The sequence below is a fragment of the Apteryx rowi genome, unplaced genomic scaffold (genome assembly GCF_003343035.1).
Source record: "Apteryx rowi isolate R43461 unplaced genomic scaffold, aptRow1 scaffold_85, whole genome shotgun sequence".
Lineage (NCBI taxonomy): Eukaryota > Metazoa > Chordata > Aves > Apterygiformes > Apterygidae > Apteryx > Apteryx rowi.
This window is the reverse complement of record NW_020451149.1, coordinates 1,534,194-1,558,639: the sequence shown is the minus strand read 5'-3', so window position 1 is coordinate 1,558,639 and position 24,446 is coordinate 1,534,194. Positions and strand designations below refer to the sequence as shown.

The 24,446-nt window shown below is 41.7% G+C and overlaps 2 protein-coding genes across 2 annotated transcripts; both read right to left on the bottom strand.

Annotated features, from left to right (window-relative positions):
* Positions 1-425: 425 nt before the first annotated feature.
* Positions 426-20,555, bottom strand: SDAD1 (SDA1 domain containing 1). Its single transcript, XM_026090090.1, has 22 exons — positions 20,414-20,555; positions 19,910-20,014; positions 19,374-19,472; positions 19,074-19,184; positions 18,219-18,290; positions 18,027-18,127; positions 16,283-16,340; positions 15,300-15,374; positions 14,346-14,447; positions 13,717-13,786; positions 12,826-12,929; positions 11,399-11,456; positions 10,673-10,731; positions 9,918-9,994; positions 8,589-8,686; positions 8,071-8,147; positions 7,530-7,662; positions 5,745-5,842; positions 5,091-5,281; positions 4,500-4,584; positions 3,957-4,118; positions 426-667 (listed from the first exon to the last, which is right to left on the bottom strand). The coding sequence occupies exons 1-22, from the start codon at positions 20,501-20,503 to the stop codon at positions 617-619; spliced, it is 2,076 nt and encodes a 691-aa protein (XP_025945875.1). The 5' UTR covers positions 20,504-20,555; the 3' UTR covers positions 426-616.
* A 1,465-nt stretch (positions 20,556-22,020) lies between these two features.
* LOC112977635 (C-X-C motif chemokine 10-like) lies at positions 22,021-23,948 on the bottom strand. The gene is made up of 4 exons (XM_026090170.1): positions 23,871-23,948; positions 23,139-23,265; positions 22,739-22,828; positions 22,021-22,072 (listed from the first exon to the last, which is right to left on the bottom strand). Exons 1-4 carry the CDS (start codon positions 23,929-23,931, stop codon positions 22,048-22,050), a joined length of 303 nt encoding a protein of 100 aa, XP_025945955.1. The 5' UTR covers positions 23,932-23,948; the 3' UTR covers positions 22,021-22,047.
* Between the last annotated feature and the right edge of the window lie 498 nt (positions 23,949-24,446).

Genomic DNA, 24,446 nt, shown 5'->3' with positions numbered 1-24,446 from the left:
AAGCAGGCTAAAAAAAGCAAACAAAAAACAAAAACACCAGCAAGTCACATCACAAGATGCACAAATATAGAAAAACAAGATTCCTTAGTTTTCTGCTTGCAGAAATACCTTTCTATTTAAATGGAAAAATGAAAACCTCTCCATATACTAATTTTATTCTTGTTTTCTCATACATTATAGTAAAATGGTTCTTCCCATCAACTGTTTGAATTTACCTGCGCTACAATAATTCTTTTATTATTATTATTATTATTCAACAGGTAAAAATGACCACTTAGAAAATGGCTTCTTTTTTAAGTCTGTGAAATCACAGCCATAAGATGGGCATAGACATTACACACACACTCACACACACACTTACTTTTTCTGGACTGATCCAGAAGATAAAATTTCCTTCCAGTTACCATCAACTGCTTCAAGTAAAATATTTTTACAATAAAGGTTGTATATTTTAATTAATACTTACACATACAAAAACAGTTAGCTGGAAATAATTTACATTCAATAAAAGATAACTGCCTTGTTTCTTAGAAAGCTTTCAGAATCAAAATCTTGTAAGGATTAAGGCCTCTTCGGTCTGTCCTGCATACGCAATATTCCTCTCCTTTACCTTTCATTATTTCAGCAGCCGTTTTCTCTTTTTCAGAAGTGCATCTCGAAGAGCCAGCTGGAACGTGAAACAACAGTGGAATATTCAGGTATTTCAAACTCTCAGTTTTAAGTATCAAGTTAAATGAGACTATAACATTATCAAATTGACAACCCTCTTCAATATGCCAATCACATCCCTGCATCCCACTGCTATTTTTGTCAGCAGACATATCTGTAGACAAAATCACCACACAAGAATTAAAACTGACACATCAATTAAAACTGTGCATAGAATATTCATTAAGTAGACCAACATCCTGGAAGAAAACTCATGTTTGGGCTAACAGCTTACATCATCTGTGCTGAGATACTGACATATCTACCAAGGCTTTATGTACTGCAGGTTAGGAGGAGACTCCAAGATGAAAAATGAACATCAACTAGCTTTAAAACCAGCTGACTCAGGTACCAGTAACAGTGTAGCTGTAACGCCCCTGAGTACAGGGTAGGCTGCAGATCATGGACAGAAGAACCGGCCACACTCAGCTCTTTACTGCTGCCATTTGATGGCTATTGGTACCTAATTAAAAAAAAGACAAACTCAAACAAGGCTGTGAATGAACCGTAGACAAACTAAATCAGGTGCAAGAAGCTGAAAAGAAGTAAAATACCAGGATGCAACTGCAATCTCATTTCCACAAATTTCGACAGAAAGCATGCTAACAGCAACATTTCTAGCTGTAAAGTTAAGAACTTGGGGTAAAACTTATTCAAAAAGGTTTACTTGACTAAAATTTAATTACACTATTTTAATGAGTAAATGTGTAATGATGTAAAATTCCTGAAATATTTTGTTCAACCTCAGAGAGAGGCAGTAATAACTACTCAGATAAAACAGGGAGCAGTAAATAGCAAATGCTGAAGACTACAGTGGCAGACATGGTGTGGTTGCTTAGCTGAACTTGGTAGTACAATTACGGAAAAAGTTGGGCCTCAAAAAAGAGGGCAGTATGCATCAGTATGGCATTTGGCAGATCCTATATAATTAAAAAGAATACAATAACAAACTGTTCTTCTCCTGACTCATTATATTCTTTTAGAAGGGATCAGAAAAAAAACCCTAAACACATCAGTTGAGCTGAGAGAGCTAAGTAGGATTAAGAGGCATCTTTTGAAAGAGTATTACAGAGCTTCTTTTAAACTAGGGAAGGAAGGGATGTTATACTTTTTACAAGTGCTATGTCACTTGAAAGAGACTTTACTGTGTAGTTCAGGCAGACTGGTAGGGGGATGTATCTCTGGACTACAGACAGCGCTCCATTTTATGCTACCACCAAAATGGGTAACAGAATGCAGTATCAGACAACTGCAGTATTCCAACCCACTCTTAAGAAGCATTTCCAAATTATGGTCAACAAGATGGATGCTGTGGCCTAGGTGAAAGGCAGCCTAAGCAATTTTAACTTTAATTAAAAAGAGGGATTATCAAAAAATTCTTCTTTGGACGTTTATCTGTCATGTTTAAACTCAAAACATTCATCGAAAATAAGGACCGAAACAATTCAAGATGACTTTTTAGTAACACTGAGCTTAATTTAAAGAATTTTTGTCTACAATCTGGGAAACAGTGATTAATGGCACCACAATGGAGGTTGTTTTGATATGACAGATAAAACAAACAACCTTAAAAAAAACCCAAACTGCACTGAATCCCAGCAGCTACTGGCTGGCTCCTCCAAACCTCTCTGGCTCAAAATGCACCCAAAATCTCAATAAAACAATGAACACTGGAAGCAGTTTCCTAAGAGTAGCTGGATTGTTCGTTTGCTACATTTTGCAGGTGTTTTGAGACCTGGGTTAATGCAGTCAGTGTTACTTGGGGAGAGGGAGAATAAAAAGCAGCAAAGAAAAGACTGCTCAAGATATTAGGCCAAGTCTTTCCATGCAACAAGAAACACCTAAGACATACTCTCTGTTGAGTTCTATACAGTTTTTTTTTTTTTTCATTCTTGCTGCCCTTAGGGCAGCAAATGGCAAACAAATATACATTATCCTATTGATATGATCCTGCAAACAACTGAGAAAGACAAAGGAGGGTTTGTAAAAGAAGAAACTAAATGTGCTCTAGCAAAAGACACAATCTGGCAAGAAAACACAAAAATTAAAAACACGCACAAAACCAAGAAGCCTGCATAACTGATTATCCTATAAGTTTTTCCTGGAACATGTTCAAGAGCATTCAATTTCATAACGCCCTTTAACACTCTACCCTGGCCATCTGCCAGGTTAGATAAAAGGATCTTAAGGCAGACTTTTGTTGTTAACASAGATATACCCTGACAAGGTGAAACGCAGCAGGGCAAGACGATATGCCTAGGCCTCTGCTCTAGCAACAGCTGCCTCAGTTTAGGCATCATCCCCAGCTGAGCTGTGTTAAGGGTGTGAGTGGGGCCGTCTGCACTCTGTGCTCACCAGCTTCAACTGCAGGTCCCTGAGGGCACCGTATGGGTCCCCAGCCCAAAGCCTTCAGGAACAAAGTCATCCCCAAAGTTCTTGCCTTGCCCTCTTAGGCATCTCCTCAGCTGTGCTACCACAGCTGCCTGTGGAACCATGCAGTAACTAGACTACAGAACAGAGGTATGTTTAACCTGTAAATCCTTTTGCCAGGCCTGTTTTGAAACCTGCATCAGTTGGCAATTTCACTGCCGAGATCAGCGTATTGTAGAAGAATRGTGGCAGGCTAAACCAAAAAAGTGATTTTCTAAACAGTTCCAAATAGGTCTAAGAAGAAAAAAAAAAAAAAAAAAAGTACTTAGATCTGTGCCCTAAGTCTATTTCTGACAAACTGTTGGATGACCTTAGGCCAGGACAACTGAGCCCATAATATGACAGTAATACGAGAAGGGCAAAGAAAGAATACGAAGAGTTCAAGAAACACACACACAAACTAATGGCCGTTCCTGAAAGACAACCCTAACATGTCGGGGAAACATTTCTTTCATCACACAATCATCACCAAGGTTCTCCTATGATCTGCTCTTGCTTATATAGAGGAAATCAAACCACGTTATCATTGCCTTCCTAACCTAGGCATGACTTTGCACCAGGGCTTGGGCCTCCATGCATATGAAAGAGTAACTCGTGCTATGAAGATACTGACAAAAGCCTTCTTCTCCCCCTGCACAAACTCTGATACACTTCATCTGGGCAGGATTCAAGAGAAGCAAACTAGCCCACAGTGCCTTTCAGCAACTCAGCCGTCCAATTATGTACCAAAGGTTTAGGGCATAGGATAGACAGTACCTCACCTGAACTATAAGTTTATTGCTCAGACTGCCCAATCTGTCCTCAACATTGAATATTACCTGTTTTTCCCTGAAAGAACGCTTATTTTTCGTCCGGACATTATGGCTGTATCTCATCATCATGAAGTTCTTCTGCTTTTTCTTTTCTTTGTTGGTAGAGCTAGCAAATGGGTTCATTTTAGTTTTCTTTTTCACAAATTCTTTTCGGTCTGTTTTTCCAGCCTAGAATAGAAAACATTTTAATAACATGGGGTCATTTTCCTTTCCCCACAATTAACATTGACTTAAGATGACAGGTTCTATGCCAGAACCTACAAYTCCAGATTCAATATGACACTCTCTATTATACACATTCCTCCTTGCTGGCTGTATTTATTAAGCAAGGGTAAAAACAGGTGTCTGTGTGTTTATATGCCCATCATCACCTGTGACCATTTATGTGGTTGGGCCAAAGTGCAACAGCAAAAATAGTACACAAAAGATATCTCAAAGCATACATGGCAGCTAGGCTTCTGTCTAGGCACCGCCTCATTTTGCAGAGGAAAACACAACCCCTTTACAACTGTAACAAGGTAGGGGATATGAAATAGCAAAGTTCCTCACCATTGCAGTTGCCAATCTGGTCTCCTTGTCTGATTTAGGCTTCTTATGCAGATGTTCAATATCTCTGAGTGAAAGCAACTCTCCCCTACGCACAAACAAAAATCCAACAAAAGGCCATCACACAAAGCGCCATCTGGCAAGAGAAACAGAATGCCCTCCTGACCCACTGTCTTTCTATAAACATTCACACAAGTACTTTTTGTTCTTTCTCTCAGGCTAATCCTCATGCTTGGGACAACTCTCATTACTGTTTTTCAAGCCCTTTAATCACATAATCTAAATAACTTGAAGATACAAACAGGCAACTGCTACTAAAAAACATGCCTATGAGCCTGAACAAGCTGAGCAGTCTCATGTTTTTCATYGGTCCCTCTTGCCTCTCCCTCTTTTCTTCTCTCAAGTATAAACAAATCCCTAGGGCCAGGGTCCATGGTAGGCCCCGTGCCTGTTTGCCACCAGGGTATCCTGATGCAACAGTAGAGTTTTGTACCCTGCTGCAATTAAAAAAAAAAAAACAAAAAAAACCAACAACAAAAAAACCCCACCAGATTGTAGAGAAAGGAAAGTACTGATCAATATTTCATATCCTACCTGCTCTCCTCTTCATCATCTATTTCAATGTTTTTCCTCTTTGCAGCTTTTCCTGGTGCAGAATTGAGCTCTTTGGAGAGCTGGGCGAGGCGTATTTTGTGGAAGTCTTCTTGAGTTAGCAGCCTACTTGTGCTCACCGCTGCTGCTTTGGCTTTTCGTTCCTCTAGGGGCATGCTTTTGATCTTCTCTGCCTTTTGCAAAAAGTACAAAAGAAGAATCATCCAGAGTTTTGCAAAACCATTTCTGTGCCATAATCCATGACCCTTGCTTCCCACATACCTATAAAAGGGGAATAATGCTGGGAAAAGCTATGATCAGTTGTTAGCATTCTCAATATTCTTATATCCAACATGTAGTATTAAAGAAAGGGCATACATCAGCTCATAATATTTCAGAGTGAAAGAAAGCACTCAGTATGTAAATATTACAGCTTTGAAGGAATTTGGCATTGGGACAGAGTTCCCCCTCCCCCTCAACAGCATGCATCCTTCAGTACCCGTGCAAAAAAACACACTTCACCTCACTGATTCTGGTAAAATCACTGGGCAGCTCTGCACAGTTGTAAGCAACCACGTGAAGGTACAGAGCAAGAGAGTCAGGTCTGCTAATAGCAAGTCACATTGATTTTGGGGGTAGAAGACACTTAAAACTCACTACTTCTTGCTGCTCCTCATCTGAGGAGTGGTGCACATCAATCCATTCCCCATCTTCATCCTCTTCCTCCCCACTTAGACTAGCGCTTTCCCATCCATCTGTTGGGGGAACAAGCACACAGAGCCTTTAGTACAGATTCAGTTCAACTGCCTGAGATGCAAGTAATTTAAAGGTTAGGTCCCAGGCTCTCACTGCCTTTCACTACCTACCTGATAACTGCATTTATGCCCAGGGACATGCTTATCGAACAGATCACCTGTAGATCTCAGCATCCCAAGCCTCAGAACCACACAGACATTAAAAAGCCCCATGATACTTGATGCATTTGATGGCCATTCGTGAATGGTATATTCCAAAAGACATCCACAATGGAAAAGACTAGGAGCTCCCAGGCTTTCTCACTGCCAAGTTCAGCTCCAAACCCCACCTCTGCTACCAATTTCTGTCTAGCTTGCAGTGTCCTGAGTGTCACAGCACATAGTTCTGGCAGTCACCATACAAAAAAGAAAAAAAAAATCTCAGCCTTCATTTCTTGGTGCACCCACATCACCTGCCTCCACCACATTCAGCTACGAGCACTCATTTTTATAGTGCTAACAGTGTATGTCTGCATGCTATCTTTGAGAATACACACACCTGAAACAGGCTGCTTAAAACACCTTGTGTATCCTGTCAGTACTGTCAACCACAGTCTCCTTAATATATTTCTTTATTACAGGCTTATAACAACACCGGAACAATGACCGTCAGAGGCTTGACAGGAAATGCGTTTATGTACACCGCATCCACTCTGAACAGAGCCAACCACAGAAAATACCCAAAGCAGCTTGCAAGAAGTCAGCGTCTCAGCTGTTTAACAGATGACAGAGGCAGGCTGCACAATAATCCTATGTTTTGCAAAGCGTAACTCAGAACTCACATTCAAGATCCTCAAGATGACTAAGAGTACTCGGGAGAGTCTCTGAAATGCAACAGTTCACAGATACTAATCCTTATTACACAGTGTTCAGCAATATTCCATGATATCCCCCATCATCTAACCAAGGAGGGAAGCAATGCAATTTGTAGGTAAGTTTGACTGTTGTTTTCTACAGTACACATGTTGCTTCTCCTAACTGTTCAAAGTGACTGATGTGTTGCAAGTATCAACTCAAAAAATGAAGGCAAAGAAAATTCTTGTTTTGCTAATCCCTGCATTTAAATGAATAAGAAAAACAGCATGTCAGGGCACATGTATTCCTCTGATACACCTCCATTGCACTATCTCCATTGCRCCTCAGTCTTGATTTGTAAAACTCTCCTAACTTGAGTTTCAAGTCCCTCCCCACTTTTTTTTCCAATTCAGGCAGAGGTTCTGGGCTGTGGGGAGCTTTTACACCAGAAGCGAATTAAGGTAACTARCTACAAATTGAAGTCTTTTTTTTCAATTGCATATTTTCTAATAAGCAACAAAAGCTTTCCTTTTGGAAGGGACAAACACATGCAGTTTCAAAGCTGTACAATATTGCCACCCATATAAATCGCATAGACAACACGATCCTTTTCTAGCTCTTATATTGCGTCTATCATACAAGGCAGCATACAGCAAATATCAAACTTGACTGGCTGAACCACACTCACTCCAGGATAATATCAGTGCTTTCTTAATGGACAAATGCAGACATGCCCAGGGCACGCAGAGTGTTACAGCAGCAAACTAAATGGACTAACATCACATTTTATGTGCAACTGCAACCTTAGTAACAATAATAGGTAAAACAGAAATAATAAAGAGAGAAGGCCAACCTTCCTCTTCGTTTCCTCCCTTTTCCTCTTGACTGTCAATGTCCAGTACTTCTGCTCCTGGAATATAATCTTTTGCATCCAGCTCTCCATATTCATGGATCCTGGCTTCCGACGAGGCCTCGGTAGGCTTACCCTGTAAGTAAGCAAAATACATGTTAAGCAGACTGCTATTTTCAATCCCACAAACCAGATTTGGTTTTGTTTTCTTTTTTAAGATGGCTTTTCTCTGATGAAATAAGAGGTGATCTTGAGTTATTCAAAAAAGGTTGAACAAATTCTATGAATATAGTCAACTTTCTGTAGCACAATCCTTCTATCAGTGAGTTTGATAAATTTGAAGTGAACAAGCCTTGAAACAAGACATAGCCATGTCAAACGAGATGTAGCCAGGGAGCAGGCACAGGGAGAATACAGGCTTTCTTAAAATGCATGCATCATTCCATTGCATTCCCCAAGGCATAAGGAGACTAGTTGCATCAGAATCACTTTTGAGCATGTGAGCCTATGTCTATGATGAATGCAGGGTGCATCAAACACTTACCCTGAATTTCTTCTGCAACATCTCTGGATTCAGTGAACGGAAAAGGTGTATCAGTGTTCTCGCAGACATCATCACATCTACCACCACCCAAAAAAAAGAGTCAGAATTAAGTACAGTGGAGAAAAGTAGGATCTTGAGCAAAGGGAAAGCCCATTCAAATCATAAGCATTTACAGCCTGCTCATTGACTTTTCTGCAGTCAAAGCTCCCACTCATTTCTCCAACACAGGATCCGACTGTTATTTAGGGTCAAATCTTCCTTAGCAGGCAGTYGCTTTCTTTAGTTTTGCCATTTCCCCTGCCACAACTACCTTTGTCTGCTTTAGTCTCCTACATATATACATTCAAAATAGGCAGAGAAAGGTGACAGACCACCATTATAAGTTACATCACTCAGTCCCACAGTAAAAAAAATTAACACTACATTACAATTCTGAAAGCTATAACAATGCAATGGAAGACAAGATGATACAAGAAAGAAAAAAAGATCTAAAAGTCATATCCATGTAATATGCTTACTTTTATTTTTATGAGTCTTGTATTGAGCAAGGTCTTGGAGCAGATCTTCAGTCATGGCTAAAGGACATCTTGCAGTGATTTCTTTTATTGCATTGATTCTAAAAAATTGAAAACAAAATATTATTTCAATAACACAACTGGGAGAGACTCCCACTAGCCCGGCAACAGACTGAATCATCAGGAAATCAAAGAAGGTTCATACAAACTATACTTAGTTCATACAAAACTAAGTATAAAAGACAAAAACATCAGCAGATGCTCTCTGCCACAGTTCTCCAAAATCCTCCATCTTTGGCCTATATTCTGTACCCTCCAGCTATTATTTTGCTTGATCTCCAACTGTGCAGACTGCCACTGGCTGACTGCTTGAGAAGCAATTCATTAAGGCGTTGACAGTGCCATTATTCCCATGGTCTAAGGGTTCTGCAACTGAAGTCTGGGTCCAGAAAAACAAGCAAAGGTAGTCAAATAATCATCATGCCTAAGCCAAGCAAAATCAAGCAGCAGTTCTTCAGTCAACCATGAAGAGACCAAGCACAGTATAACAGAGGTCTGCGCACTCACACAAGCCCCCTTTTAAACTATCTTCACGCATACACTTTGTACACTAAGCTTCACTTCTGAACTGAAACCACCTCTCTCCCCCCCCCCCCCAAAAAAAAACCCTGCTCAAAATCAAAACATATCTCCAAACAGTCATCTTCCCCTGCTAACCTTTCCCTTATCTCTTCCAGGACAGCTCAGTTCTCGCCTCCATTTACTAATCATACTCCACACTGCCTATACGAGACTTTTTTTGAAAGCATACCTCCCTCAACGGGTCAAAAAAAGCACGCTAAATTTCACTAACAGCAATATTTAAATTTGATGCCAGTAGTGAAACTTCATCCACTAAACATGTGAAGTCCAAGTCCTGAATTATGATGCTGTCCACTCACTGAGTGCATACAAACACAGGATATTTTAATTCACAGGCTAGAGTTTTTCTACCCTTGAAATAGAAATAACAGTGTCACGGACAGAAGAAAAGCACAAGGCCAAACAAGGAAGCAACAAAAATGGAGCATCATGCAGTCCAACAGAGTTCAGTCGCAGCACTGACTATATTAGGAAACCCATTGTTCTGAAGCATTCACAAGTCATTTAACAACTTAAAACATTGCCTCCTCTCCCCCCTCCCCACCCCAGGTTGCCCTAACTTGTTTTTATTCCAGCAGGCTCTTGAAAGCGTAGCATTAATGACAGAAATCGGCTGCAGGTGGTTTAAAAAGAAATACTTTTTCCACATTCCAGAAGAGTTTTATGGTTTGCATGAGATTTTGTACCCACCCCACAGTCATAACCTCCCCAGAATTCTTGTCGGTGACAAAATTGTTCGCTATGGTCATTAACACTGACTGGATWATCTGAAAAGAAAAAAAAAAAAAGCTTAAATACACATACTGTATTTTTAACAAAACTGTCAAAATATTTACATTTTGTTAAATAACAGAATATAGTAGGCAACAGAGCCCCTTTTCACAGAAGGGTAGAGCTCAGGACTTGTCACTATAACCTGCAGATATTTTCAAGACAAATTTTCCTGCAGATATGCAGATATTTGGGGTGAGGATTGTTTTTCTTTATGCAAAACAACCCCTCAGAACTTGCAAAAACAGCCAACAGGAGCAAAAATTCACATAGCTTTTCAAACCATCCAAAATGTCAAGACAAAAGCTATCCCGTAGAGAGATAGCAGGCGCCACTGAGAAATTGGCTTTTTTGAGGATTTTTTTTTTTTCTGGGCTTATAAAGTTCATAGGACAAAATGGAGATGTGGAGTCAGTAACTAAAACGTCCAGGCACTAGTATAGGTCTCCAAAAAGGAACTTTTGCATTATACATTTCTCYCAACAAACCTTATTAAAAAGAACTGCTATTCTGCCAGTGAGCTTTAACCATTCCGGAGTTGCTTTGGCATTCAACACAAGAGGTCTGACCAGATTCCCTGTTCCCTCACCCCCAATCAATTCCCTCAACAATTATATATCCATGCTGGCCTGCTGCCCATTTTTTATGTCACTGAAAGTTGGTGGAGTCCTGACCTCCGGTGGTACTAGCTGATGTGAAGCTTGTGCAGCAAACAGGAGAATCTTTGTCACTTCTGGAAGAAGAGAAAATGGGAAAAAGATGTCAAAATAAATTGCTGCAGCCTACTCTGGCTGATAAACATGTCTACAAATACAGTAAATCAACAAGGCGTTTGGTCTCTTAGTCTCAAAGACATTTCAGTCTGTGTTTATTTGGGCCATCTTGTACAACAATTTCTTCTGTATCAGCCTCTGCGTCCAACCATCAGAAACTTACCTGCTATCCACCCAATGGTAGTGCACGCCCTTAGACTGCCAGCAACACTTAAACGCTCCAGTTCTAGACTGAAATACTGGTCAAACAAGGCAGCAGAAGGCAGTCACAGCTTTGCTAAACCAGTCAGGATCTCCAGCTAGGAACTCAGCAGGTTCATTTCTGTTCCACTTCTGGAGTTTCTCAACTGCTAATGCCAGTAGCTGTGACACACAGCTTCCACAGAAGTCTGAAGTGCCCTGCATTTCTGGCAATTGGGGCCTTTTGCCCAGTAGGAGAACTGGGGGGCAGAGGGGTGGGAAATCACCTCTGTTCCTGACCTTAGTTCATCCAAACTCTCTGAACTACTCCTACTTACTACTACCTACTAAGCTACTGCTGCCTATTAATTTACTGCAACACTTCTTCTAACCGACTCTGTGTGTGACATAATGGATGAGTAATATTATCTACCAGTAGCTACTTACCTCTCTGATGGGGCTGTAGGAATCTCTGAACAAATGGATAGAAGTTAAAAAGAAAAAGCTGTGGGGAAGAAAGAAAAAAAAAAAAGTTGTGACAGATTAGCTTCTTCCCTTTTAACTGAGATCGCCTTCATAGGCTGAGACAAGACAGTCTCCTGTCTTGAGCTGAAGGGAAAATAAGTGGACTTAAGGAAGTGACTTGTTCAAAGGAAACGCAAGGCTCAATCCCAGTTTCTGTGAGATCCGTAAAGTGGCTCTTTTAACCTGAACAAAATTTGAATTAGGGCAGTGTGCAGTGTGATCCTACAATGTGCCACTTTCCCTTGCCTCAGGAACACAATTTGCTCTTCCAAAACACAAAGAGACTGTCCGTAAGCGCAGGTTCATTTAGCATCTGAGTCCATTCATTGACTTCTCCAGCAAGACCTGAAAGAATACCTGTTGCTGAAGCAGCCTAAGACCTGGACACACCTCCCAAGCAACTTCACATGAAGAATCTCATACCTGTTGGACTCAAACCTCTAGGTAATAAGTTCTCCTGCTGAAGCTTCATACAACGGGGAAAGAGCTCGAACTCAGGCTGGACACCACTGCAACATCCAGATCTGTGAGATCTATGTGTTAGTTACAGATCTGCTATCTATTAGAACTGAATATAGGTTCTCGCCTCATCTAGACAAGATCCTGCATTTCAGATGTCCCAAAAATATAAGCCAGAGAGTTGCTCAAGTATGCTTTTTGCTAGGTTCCTTTGTGCAGAGACTAGAGCACAGCGAAGAAGCTATAAACACCTAGATCTCATTCCAATATGGAGTCAGAAAACAGCTGGACTACATTCTCATGCTGCCTAAATTGAAGGTTGCTCATACACGCAGCCACTGTATTTCTACCTATTTGTTAACTTTCAGGACAGCTGCAAGGACCACTGTACTTCCCCAGCCCCACAGAGCCTCGAGGAGGAACAGATTACAGCAGGAGAACAGATTCTCCAGGGAATTTCATCACACCTTGGTTGTACCTCGGAGACTGCTGAGGCAGGGCTGTTCATGAGCAATTGCTGGACTCCCTCTACCCTGAAGAACCTGCCAAGAGCACCTAGGTCTGGAGACAGACATTTCCCCTCTAGCTGTTAGGAGGCAATCCTAACTGACAGCACGGCCATAACAGACTGAGAGCCTTCTCAAGCAAAGCTCACTTAATGCCATACAAGGCCATGCCGCCGTGCCATTCCGCAAGGCCTACTGGCAATTACACCACCACATTCATCTTCATTTTTCAACATACAGTGAAGTTAAAACCCACTTTCCAGAGGCACCAGGCCAGAGCATACCACCGCTCTAACCTGGCGGGCTGCACACGGACTATTACAAAGTTGCAAGCCAGCTTCTCACACCAAGTCAATAACCCAGTAACATTAACGTAGTAGGTACCTCATGTATTCCAACTAGCCTGGAAATGAGGTCCATGAACATCATCTTCACTTCAAATCGTTCTTTACAGTTCTCCAGCTGCTTCAGCAGTTTCTCTGCAAAGTCTAGAAAAAAAGAAACAGGTGCGTGGTAGATTTAAAGAGCACAATGCAGAACTCAGTCCAAACTCAGTTAAAGGCAGGTAGGCTTTTCCAAGCTCCAGTGTCCTTGCTAGAAGAAAGCAAAAGTGCCCAGAACACTGCTCCTCAGCAGTTCTTCTTCCTCTCATGTGCCTAGAAAGTCTAAATCTGTGAACAGGTGCAACATAAAGGAAAACTAGTAGAAGCTCCACAACATCAAAAATATAGGATTAGTATTTAAAGCTTGCTTTTTTTAGATACATTTTGGATCTACTCGGCAAACAAAATCCCCACAGGTTCACTATGTCAGGCCGAAAACAAGTCAATATTAGACAAACGTCAGACTAGTCACAGAAATTAATTTCTGAAAGGGGTAGCCCATTTTTAACCATCAAAACAATTAATCAATCATATCAAAACTGAAGAGAAAACCTAAAAAACAAAGTTATCAACAGACAAAGTATTCCCCATTCACACATACGAGGAAGAGGCTAAGATCCAAGCCCTGTAGCAACATAAAGCAGATGAATGTAACATTGCTCCTTCCTCGTCTGAAGATATAGAAGTTTAGAGAAGACAAGCGCAACAAGTTTTAAAGTACTTTTTTGAAGTACTATGAGACAGTATGATAAAGCATGCTACAAGCATCGCATTGTCGCATGTGTAACTACTTGTCACTTTTATTCTGGCTGCATAGTTGTTAACACCCAAATAATAGGATTTGCAGGACAATCAAAAAAACCCCACAAAACAGAACAGGATCCCTACTTACCTTGGGGATCATGAATCAAGTGAATAGCAGAGAAGTTGAACACCTCTGGCTTTCTCTTCTTCTTCTGTTTCTGTATAGCAAAAAGAATAAATGAGACACTTTTTCTTTCCACTAAAGCTGCAGGTGCCTCAGTTTCAGGTTGCTGTTGAAAGCTGCTATTCCCCATTATTCTCTTCAAAGAGACGTGCTGTGATTTTAACAAGAAAACTACCATTCTTACAATTACATACGGTTTTCAGCCACTGGACCTCAGAGGCAACAGGAGCTGCACGAAAACTTACCTTGTTAGTACAGACACTTGTTCCTAGATAGCCRTTTCTGTTTACCAAACTACCATTTAGACGGCAGATAGCAATTACTTCAGGACAAAATGTACTGTAAGTAGGGGACCACACAAGAGGTACCCCAGACCAGAACTAGTCCACAGCTTATATTAGACAATTCTGTTTTAAAAGATCTCTCTCCCAGGCAAACATGGCATATGCCTGGCCAATGGATGCTAGAACACTTGAGGAGCTTTATCTAGAAGAGATGACAAAAGCCAGCTAAAAACACAGCGGAAACCACAGAATTCTTGCACTTGAAGGGTTACGCTAAAATGCTGACAAGTCAGACACCGTTGTCCTCACCTTGAGGACCTTCATGGCTTTCTCCAGTTTCTTCTTGCGCTTGGTGGTTTTCTTATTAGTTGCATACCGCACCATCAGATCTCTGGCTGTGGGGCCATCATCCTTCAGAAAGGACATGAGGAAAACAAGACTCAGGTGAAATCAAGCTTCAAATGGGAAGCAGAGAAACGAAAAGCATCAATATTTTTCAGGATCATATTTGAAAACTCCCCTCTGTCTCTCCCATCCTAAATTTCATCATACACAAACATTAGCACTCAAAATCCTGATTCTATAAAACTAGCCACATACCTACATACAAAAGAGACTAAAAAGAGGTAACAGCACATCAACACAGCAGTTCTTACAGCTGGGTAATCCCAGAGTATTATTCAGTGGCACCCAAATAAATGATATCCTTATATGTTGAAGTTCAAGACTGAAATGATGTTATCAGCCTTCTCAGGATAACACATTTCACTGAATTATATTCATTTGTACATAAATGGGAAATGAAGCCCAGGAGGTAGAACTGAAGACTAAGGGAAATGCATAGCAGAGCCAAAAAAAAATTAACCCTGCTTTCTAATTACCAGGTGAAAGCCTTTCCCCACAGATCTACATTACACTTTTAGCAATTCATTAGCTGAACAAACCAGACCAACCAGTCCCTGGTTAGCTGTTACAAGTAAATCAATTCCTGCACAATGGCAACAGGAGAAGGAAGGAACTCTTAGGATCAATCTGGAGACAGATGGCAAAGGCATCCTGCTATCAATAGCRGCCAGCTGTCAAAATCATTAGAAGTTTTTCAAAAACATTAAAGGCTTTTGTGAGGTGGACAAACAAGCGGAGGAAACAAGAGGGAAAACACAGTAATACAGAAACACAGACTAGCATACCCAGGTTCGGCAGGATGATAGATCTATTGGTGTTTGAAGAACTGAGAGCAGAAATTTTAACTGCAATACCCACCTCAGATTCTGAGTCGCTGTCTTGATTCTCATCTTCATCTCTCCCAAGGAAGAACTTCAAACCAGCAACTAATACCTGAAAAGCAAAGTAAGTTCAGATCACAATGGACAAAGAGACAAGGGGAGTTACAACAGCCAAACATCCCTATCTTAAGTCACACCAAGACACTCCAACCACTTGTATGAACAGAAAGTAAACCAGATCAAAGACTGAGAAGCACAAGCATTTTGCACAAACCCGGTTGGTCTTTGCTGCCAATTCTCAACAACAAACCAGAGGTACATGAAGAGTCAGGAAGCAGCTGGGCTTCCACAATGCTGCTAACAAATTTTAACATACAAATTCACTTCCTGTGGTTCTGCACAGCAGTATCAATCTAATTGCTCCATACCACAATTATCAAGAACTCCTGCATAGCCAATACCTGAGCCACGATGCTCAGAACTCCAAGCTTTAATTAGTTTATATAGGTTGGTCAGGTTTTCCTTCCCCTTCCCCCTCCCTTTTTTTTAATTAAATGGAACAGCTTTTGAATCTTCATCATGGAAGGACTTCTCTCAAATCATAATATGCTTTTTCAGAATGTCCAGCACTGCAGAACCTAATCTGATGACAGCAGGCCTCAGATCTACTCAAACTACAGGCAGAAGAGCAACTGTCTTCACATCTCACAAATGAAAGCCTTACAGTGCCAGTTATAAGGAGGCGACATGCTGACAGCTGCTTCTGACTACCTGGAAAGTACTCCTGCCCTCCGTGCCAACCTGCACTTGTTAGAGGACAAGCTTCCAACTCTGCTGCTTTGCAGGTAAGAACCAAATGCCGCCTCCTCCCACAATACCAGTGGTATTTTGAAAATGGAACAAGCAAAAGACAAATAATCAAACGCATCAGCAATTAGGGTACAGAAATAGAGGTGCATCCACAGACAGGTGACGGCTTTGGTAGAATCCACTGTTACACCAAATCATTTCTGTTCTCACCTTCGTCACTTTGGAAAAGCAGGCAGTTGTGATAACATTCACCGTTTTGGCATCATTCCTGGAATAAAACAAAACATCACCTTTTACTTCAAGTTTGGCCATTTCAAAACAATCTTAGAAAATGAAGTGGTGTAAAACAGGACTCCTAACAAGCATGAAGGTTCATTAGAATCAAATCCCTCAGTATTCCTAATAGACTCACAAAGTTATGTTTCTGAATGTCATTTTCTTCTATTTTTCTAACGTGATCGTGGCTTCATCTAGATAAACAGACACATTTACGTTCCATCAAATTCATGCTGTGAAAGAAGGGGCAACTGGACTTTGACAATGAAGATGAATCCACAGTAACGTAATGGAAAACAGTTGTTACAACTTTCTCCACTGATAAAAAGAAAATAAAAACACTGCCTGATAAAATCAATGCAGAATTCTGATTTGTACTAGAAAAGCTGCTGGGAAGTTTTGAGATAAAAAAATCTCCTAAAAGTAAGGTTTTATAAGAAATAAAGCTGCTGAAATTAATTTGAACTTATCCTGAGTCTCATGTGCTTACAAAACCATTTATTAAAACTTCAAAACCCTTTCCTTTGAGCAACACAGTAATTGATTTTAAGCTATCCCTGTTTTCTCTCCACTGTAATAGTTCTCATCCCAGCGCTACACCAGGAAACTTAACGTAGCTGCTGTGACCTTTTTGTTTGTGCCACAGAATAGATGGTATTTCCTGGAACACTACACATCAGAACTCCTTAAGCCCAACTACATGCTGGCACAATGTTTTGTCCATCAGCTGTGGTCTCCCTGTAACACACAAAAAGAGCAGTGGTGACATTCACATCCCAGCGCAACTCATGCAGAAGTCGTTGGGAATTCTGCCYGAGTAAGAAACGCAGGAACTGCACCACTAGCGTTCTGCCTCTGATCTATTTTGGAAATACAGGAGCAGCAGCAGATACACTGCACACTGGCAATATCACTAGCCGAATTTATGTGGCTTCTTGATACAGTTCTTCTCTGTGCATGAACCAGGAAGAGCAAAGGAGGTGGAAACTGAACAGCTCAAAAATTTTAAATTTTTAAATTTAAAAAATTTACAATCAAGAAGCAGGTGAGAGTGAACCAGATGCCATCTTCTCATGCAATTTCCCACTAGGTAACATCTGCTTGGGCATTTTGTAACAGTAAAGAACAATTTCGCAACATCTCGGGCATGAGAGAACAATTGACAGTACTCAGTGTGCTGTTATTCCATTCAATATTTTTCTAGGCTGCAATTATTCAGGATACTATCTACTAAAAATAGGAGCTATCTTATAGCCTCAGGAAAAAAAAAGTCAAAACACCCATTAGATGGGTCATCTAGAATGATCTTGCAACTAAGAAGAAAAACAAAAGCAGAATTCCTGTCTCTCCATTGTATTAGCATTTATGCGAAAAATTCAAAAGAGTACATCACACACAGCTTTTATTCAACTTCATTCAATTGCACGACATGCAACTTCTATATTATTTTCAAATAAAACGTCAAAGATTCAACCTAATTAACTGAGAAACTTCACATGAGAGATTATTTCCTCCCAGCTCCTCCACTCCACAAAATACACATTCACTAGTTGACAAACAGGATAAATATATCAAGTCACAGCCCCTCCATGTTACATTTCGCACTACATGCCAAGAGTGATGTCAAGAGGACTGTCTCATGGCAAATGGGGAATCAGTTTGGGCTTGCCAAACCTACCAAATATTCCTTCTGTAAAGTTCAATCATGACATCCAGAGATATCTTGGCAGCAGTGGGATTGCTGTCTCTCAGCATAGTGTACATGAAGTTCTGCAGTGTCTAAGAAAAAAGTTAGAGAAAGTTTATTATTAGAATTCTTTCACATCATGAAGATGTAAACTGACATAAATCTGAACGCTAAAATACTTACTGTGTTTGTTTTATTGTTTTTATGTTTAGCATTTATATTCTTGATGTCTGACACGATGTGAGTATACAAAGTCTGTAAATGAAGAGATAGCAGGGAGTTATCTACRGAAGTCATGCAGTAAGCACCACAGATGCATTACGATCTCCCCGAAGTCTGTAAGTACTAAGGTGAGAGAGAGAACTGATAACCACTCTGTTTAGTATTATTTTGCCTTTTAAATTAGTTGGAAAAACAACAAGAAGCTATCCTGTAAAGCCTCAAATAYGCCCAATATAATGTATTGTAAATTAAGCAGACTGTTCAGATACAAACAGTGAGACAGGAAAATGAATAGCACAAAGCGTAGCTAAAAAAACCAACCAAACAAACAAACAAAAAAAMCAAAAAACACACTCCTGATTCATTTTTGTAAGTTTAGGTATGTTCTGATGGCCAGTTAAGTAATTTTGGTGGTGGAAAGCAACTAGTTTCATTTCTATGTCAAAAAAAAATTAAATATGGCTACAACAAGCATCTTCTCTTTACTTAGAAGTCTTCACAAGAATTCAGTAATCACTATTCTGACAGCAACGTCCTTACAGACACATCCAAGCTGCTCACCTTAAAATGCAGAACAGGCCTACAACCTGCAATACTGCGTAAAGTAGTTTACAGCAGCATGCTTCATTACTAATCACACATATAGATCAAGTCTTGCCTTTGGCATACTCAGTGGCCGAAAGAACAGAGAGATTTTAAGCTTACCTATTTCGCTACCAAGAAAAGCAAAACGGCCACCTGCCGGTGCTGTATTACTTCTGTTAAGGTTGTCAAAACCCACTGGAAATCAAGAATAGTTTTAGAAGTATAGCTTACTTTTCGTAGAAGTTTATCATGACACCGTAGCAGTTGAAAGAAGAGTTCCAGCAAACTCGTTGGATTTATTAGATTCTTGTTTCTTAACAAGATCAAAGCCTTACAGAATGTCTGTAATAAAGAAGCAGGGATCAGAACCAAAATTCACACTTTGGTAACACTCCACAGGTTCAATACTTACTAAAAAATTCAAAAGGAAATTGTAGGCTCTAATCTCACACAGGCGCTCTTTAACTGCGGGATGCAGTCTACCTAAAACTTGTTATTAACAAGCATTAGACCGTTCAGTGTCAGCCTTACCATTCGAAGATCGGTATCCAAGACTGTATGGTGATAAGACAGCAGCTCCTTCAGTTGCTGTGGAAAGTTAGCCATGTGCTCTGGGTAGCAGTGGGCCACCTGCGCAAAGACAATCTCAGCTGAGTTCTCTAATAGAAAAACTTCAGCTACGCAATAACACTAAGAAAGAGTTACAATAAGCGACCAAGAAAGCTCTTCTTCAGATAATGATTTAAGATCTATATTTCAGGCAGCAACTACACTCAACTACAAGGAAATTACTGTCAGCTGTCCATATTTAAAATACACCGTGCAGTTATAAAAACCTTTAAAAACTGAAGCAAATGCTCAAAAAAACCCTTGCGTTCCTGGAAAACAGACCCTACTGCTACGGAAATCTTGTTAAACGGGCAGTTTTACAACAACGCCTTCAGGCCACCACAAGAGAACTGCGTGAAACATATTCTTTCATAATTGTATTCAAGGTGAAGACTTCATGCCTGGTGAACAGCTCACGGCTAGTTCCAAAGTTTTCCTTCAGGATTACAGTAGCTTACCTGTGCCAGAAACATCACCAGTTCAGCCAGCTCCTTACTAGGCTTATCTGGTTGGAATGTGAAAATCTCCACGTGGGACTGGTAGTGGTGATACTGCTGGAGAAACTAAACACACAAAGACAGCGTTTCCTTCAAAGCAGCCTTTCCCGCAGAGGGCACTTCGCTCCCCTTCGAGCAGGGGCACAGGGCGCCCTCCCACCTCACCGGAAACCCCAGCAGAGATCCCCGAGCACGCACGCACGCACGTCGCCTAGCGCGGCGGGCACGGAGAAGGCAAGAGACAGGGGCGACCGCGCCATTTTGATTTTTAAAGTGTTTTCTTCCTTTCCTTAAAGCAGAAAAGCGCCCAAAGCCCCCCACAGCTTCCTGAGAGGAGCCGCCGCCAGCGACCCCCCCCTCCTCCGCGGGGGGTCCCGTTACTCGGGCGCCGCCGGGCTCGCTCGCAGCACGCGGGGCGYCCCCTCCCCAGCGCCGGGAGGCGGCCGGCGCCCCGCGGTCTCTCACCTCCTCCGTGTAAGACGTCGGGTCCCGCTTGATGAGGTTCTGCAGCTGGGGCAGGTTGCTGGGCAGCTTGTTCCCCTGGCGGCCCGACATGGTGCGGCCGGGCCGGGCCGGGCCCCTCCGCACCTCCCCGGCGCGCCGCCGCGGCCCCTGCCCCAGCCACGTGAGCTACCGGCTGGGCGCCGCCATCGCGGCCCGCCCCCTGACAAGCGCCGCCGAGGGACAAACTTCTTCGAGCGGCGGGTGCTCCCCCGCCGTGCCTGCCGCGCTGCGTCCGCGTGTGCCGGCAGGGCAGAGGGCGCTCACAGCAGCCGCCCTCATTAATGCGAGTCAGGGGATTACACTACTGAAACGGCTGCTCGGACAACTACCTTCAAAGCATTTGTCCCCTTTTCAGCCCCTGCACATCCCTACAGAACCACCCTCTGCAAGAGCCATCCACCACCTCTGCCCTTCCTCTTGTCTCCCAGCAATGCCAGCCATCACCTGCACTGTCCTTTGAATCAAGCTGTGACATAGGTGGCTTCTTCCAAGAAACAAGGCCACCATGGCCTGTAAAGAGACACAGGAAGTCTGGCCTGACAAGCCCTGCACTACATAGGAGAACCATTCTGAAGTCCTCCTCCCTTCCACCCCATTCTCAGCTACTGGCAGCACGAGGCCTCTCAGGCAAACGCAGCTAAAACAGATCCTCTTGTCTCACCCCCACCCCGACAGGATTTGGTACAAGGGCTTGGGAAACTGGTACAGCGGATGCTCCAGGCTGTTGAACAATCATGAGGTCAAAACATTCTTGCTATTTAGGGTATTGATTTTTATTACTATAGCATTACTGTATTACTCCAGTGCAGTTCCTAGGTGATCAGTAAGCTCAACCTATCAAAGCATATAGGGAATCTACTATCTATAGTATTCACTCTTCTCTGCTAAAATAGCTATGCTGCATCAAGACCAGGGATTAAAACAGCCCCACTGCATACATTTTTAGCACAGTGAAACAAGGTACCAACATCTGAACTAAAAAATAGTCACTCTTGCATCTTATAGAAGCCTTTATTTCTTATAAGATCTCTTACAGGCTTTCTGGACAATAGCTTCCTTTTATTCAAGAATTGCTAGCACATGCAACTCAGATGGTAGAATAAAATGAAACAAGGAGTACATATAAAAGTCATTCTAATATAGCATCTGCTAAGGGAAAAAAAGCTTTTAGAATGTGTGGCCGGTACAGATAATGTATGACTTGATTACTGGGACCACATATCTATCTTTGCATAATTCTCCAGTACTATCCAGCTTTGATCATGCAAAATAGCGAAGCAAGTGCAACTAGATACCACGAAGAGATTCCAAATTAATTCAGGCTTCACTGTAGCCTTTGGACAGAAAGGCCATAGACAGAAGCTCAGGATGCCTACCAAGACATGATGATATTTCACTCTGTCACCACAGAGATGGCACATTACCTGTGGTGACAGTGTGGCACAGGAGGCTATGCTGAGATGACTCAGTGGCTGTCTTAGCATCTACATTTGTGCCAGGCCTGTGAGAAACAAGCAGCTGCTTTTTTACTGCTGCCGGAAGGGGAAGTATCCAGAGATCCAAAATACCAAGTTCCTGCTCGTGTCTCTTTCTTCTTACTGACGAAAGCTTTGGGTAGCCCTGTCAAAAATAAACACAAGTGGAATCAAATATCACAAATATAACTTCTTCCTCTCCGCTTTCCTGAATGGCTTCCCCCTCACTAACATCACGTCACTCTAGCACAGTGACTCTGGACTCGCTCTGACTGAATCTCGCTTCCTTCTTTTGTAGGAAAAAGGCATTTTTGACAAACTAGGTGCTGCAAGCATTGCAGTACACAGAGGCCGATGTTACTGAGGGATTGGGTATGGCCCTTGCAGTTGTATTGCTTGTGATGTCTTACTGGTAACAAACACATCATGAGCTGCTGACCAGCTGCTGAGATCCAAGCATGCAAAGGCAAGAAGGCTATCAGCACTGTTTGCCCACACCAGTGCTTTAAAGCAATAGTGCTTTAAAGCAAAGTTTTGGCCTGTGCAGCTGTGAGGAGCAGGCATGAGGACCATGAAGTGCAGTCTATGCACTGGAGCCAGGGCTGCATCCAGGGAAAGGGGCATGTCTGAGGCCTGAGTGGGTTTGTGCTGATGCTATGAACTCCAGCTGAGCCTCAGTTCAGGAGATGCCCACACAGAGGTGCTGTTGCAGCCCAGAGTAGATCTCAGGGACATGAAGACCAAGCGAGCTCTTTGCTCCTCAAGACTAACAAAGACAGAGAACTTCAAACAAACAAACAAACAGTCTTACTTGTCTATGAAGAAAGTCTTCATTAGGGATTTCACCTGCTTGGAATCAGGGTTCAGGCATCTTCTCTTTCCCGTTCGCTTCATTGTAGCACTGAAATGACCAACCCAAAGAGAATATATCCCATTCTAGTCATTTGCCGGTCATATTCAGCATACCGGTCATTAGAGCGTGGTCATTAGAGCGTGACCCTTAGAGCTCTGACTCCATCTCAAGCTGAGTGCCCTATCTCAAGTGTCCTGACTAATGAATAATTATTGAGTGACAAAACACAAAGTCCTGTTAATGCTTTACCTGTTCCAACACAGCTAAATCCCAATGTTTGTTTGTTTTTCTAGACCAATACCACATTCAACACATCCTATGCCATTTATGCTGTTAGAAAGGCAAAGTCTCTACTTACATAATCTCAATACGTTCACAAACAGGGCTCTTGGGGAATAACTCAATTTTTTGTAAGAACTTGGGATGGACAAAGTTGGAGCCTTTCTCGATGCACAGGCACTCTCCTCCACGGGAAACCAAGTCTCCTAGAAGAAAGAAACCCGAGACAGAGAACTTAAGTTGTTCAGAAGAACATAGCTTAAAAACATACCCAGCTTGGTTTTCAGGACTATTGAAACAAATGCCCTGCCTTTCCACCAGGTACCTAGTTTCATTTGGGCAGCAGTATGATAAATGCATTATTTTTGCCATTAATAGTACTTAGATAATATAGCTACCTTAACAAATAAACTAGCTTAAAAGAACTCACTCTACCCTGCCCACAGCTATGTATTTCTGTTTCTTTCCACAAGAAACAGATACAGTGTTTTTTATTTGCTCTCACAGATTGGTCACATAAATGAGTTTGATATGGGATAATAAGGGATGGGGTGGGGTGAAGAAACAAAGAACAACCAATAAAGATGGGTGTGGAGGGATTGTCAAGAACCTCATTAACCTGATTTCTTACTCTAGCAATCGTTATATTAAAGCACAACTTTAAAACCAGTAGCAAAGCATTAATTCTTCGTTTATGCCTCTTTCTGCAAGCAAATATGAATTGCACACATTATAGGTCTATAGACCTTCACAATTAAGTACAGCTCAGGTTTTATCAATGCCACAAATATATTAAATTCTATTCTCTTACCTTGAATTGCAGTGAAAATCACAAACATGAGGGAAAGACCAAGAACCAATGTTTTATTCATGATGGTCAGAATAAATGTTTTTCTGCAATATTCTTGAATGCCTTCCAGAGACAGGAAAAACCTATGGAGATGTTTCCCAGCATATATTTATACTCTAGGCTTTTTCCCTGCTCCATACTTATTGGTCTGGAGTAATGTCCTATCAGCAAAACGGAGTAGGGACTTTACAGTCTGAGGGGAAATCTTAGTAGACACCTGACCTCATGGATTCTCTTTTCCTTTTCAGTGAAATTGCTCGTTTCCCATAAGAAAACAGGCTGAAGTTTCACTTTCCCTGCTGCTTAGGAAGTGAGCATTTTACATTGCACACTCGGGCAGCGAGCAGAGCTGTGCAGAGGGGCTCAAGGAAGAAAATAGCCTAAGGGAATATTCCAAGTAAATTCCCAAGTAATCACTGCCRGAGGAAGAGGAGCAAGAAGAAACAAGAACTGTTCAGTCAGATCTTCTTCTGTAGGTGTGAGCACTTGCTTTCATGAGACATTGAAATATGCTAAGGACTATGGACCAGAGATTCA

Bases quoted from the DNA above. Each gene is read 5' to 3' on its own strand.
- LOC112977635 (XM_026090170.1), bottom strand. From the start codon at position 23,931: ATGAATAAAACATTGGTTCTTGGTCTTTCCCTCATGTTTGTGATTTTC. The intron at 23,266-23,870 runs GTAAGAGAATAG...TCTTTCTTCTAG, and splicing joins GATTTTCACTGCAATTCAAG to GAGACTTGGTTTCCCGTGGA. The intron at 22,829-23,138 runs GTAAGTAGAGAC...TGGTCATTTCAG, and splicing joins TGTGAACGTATTGAGATTAT to TGCTACAATGAAGCGAACGG.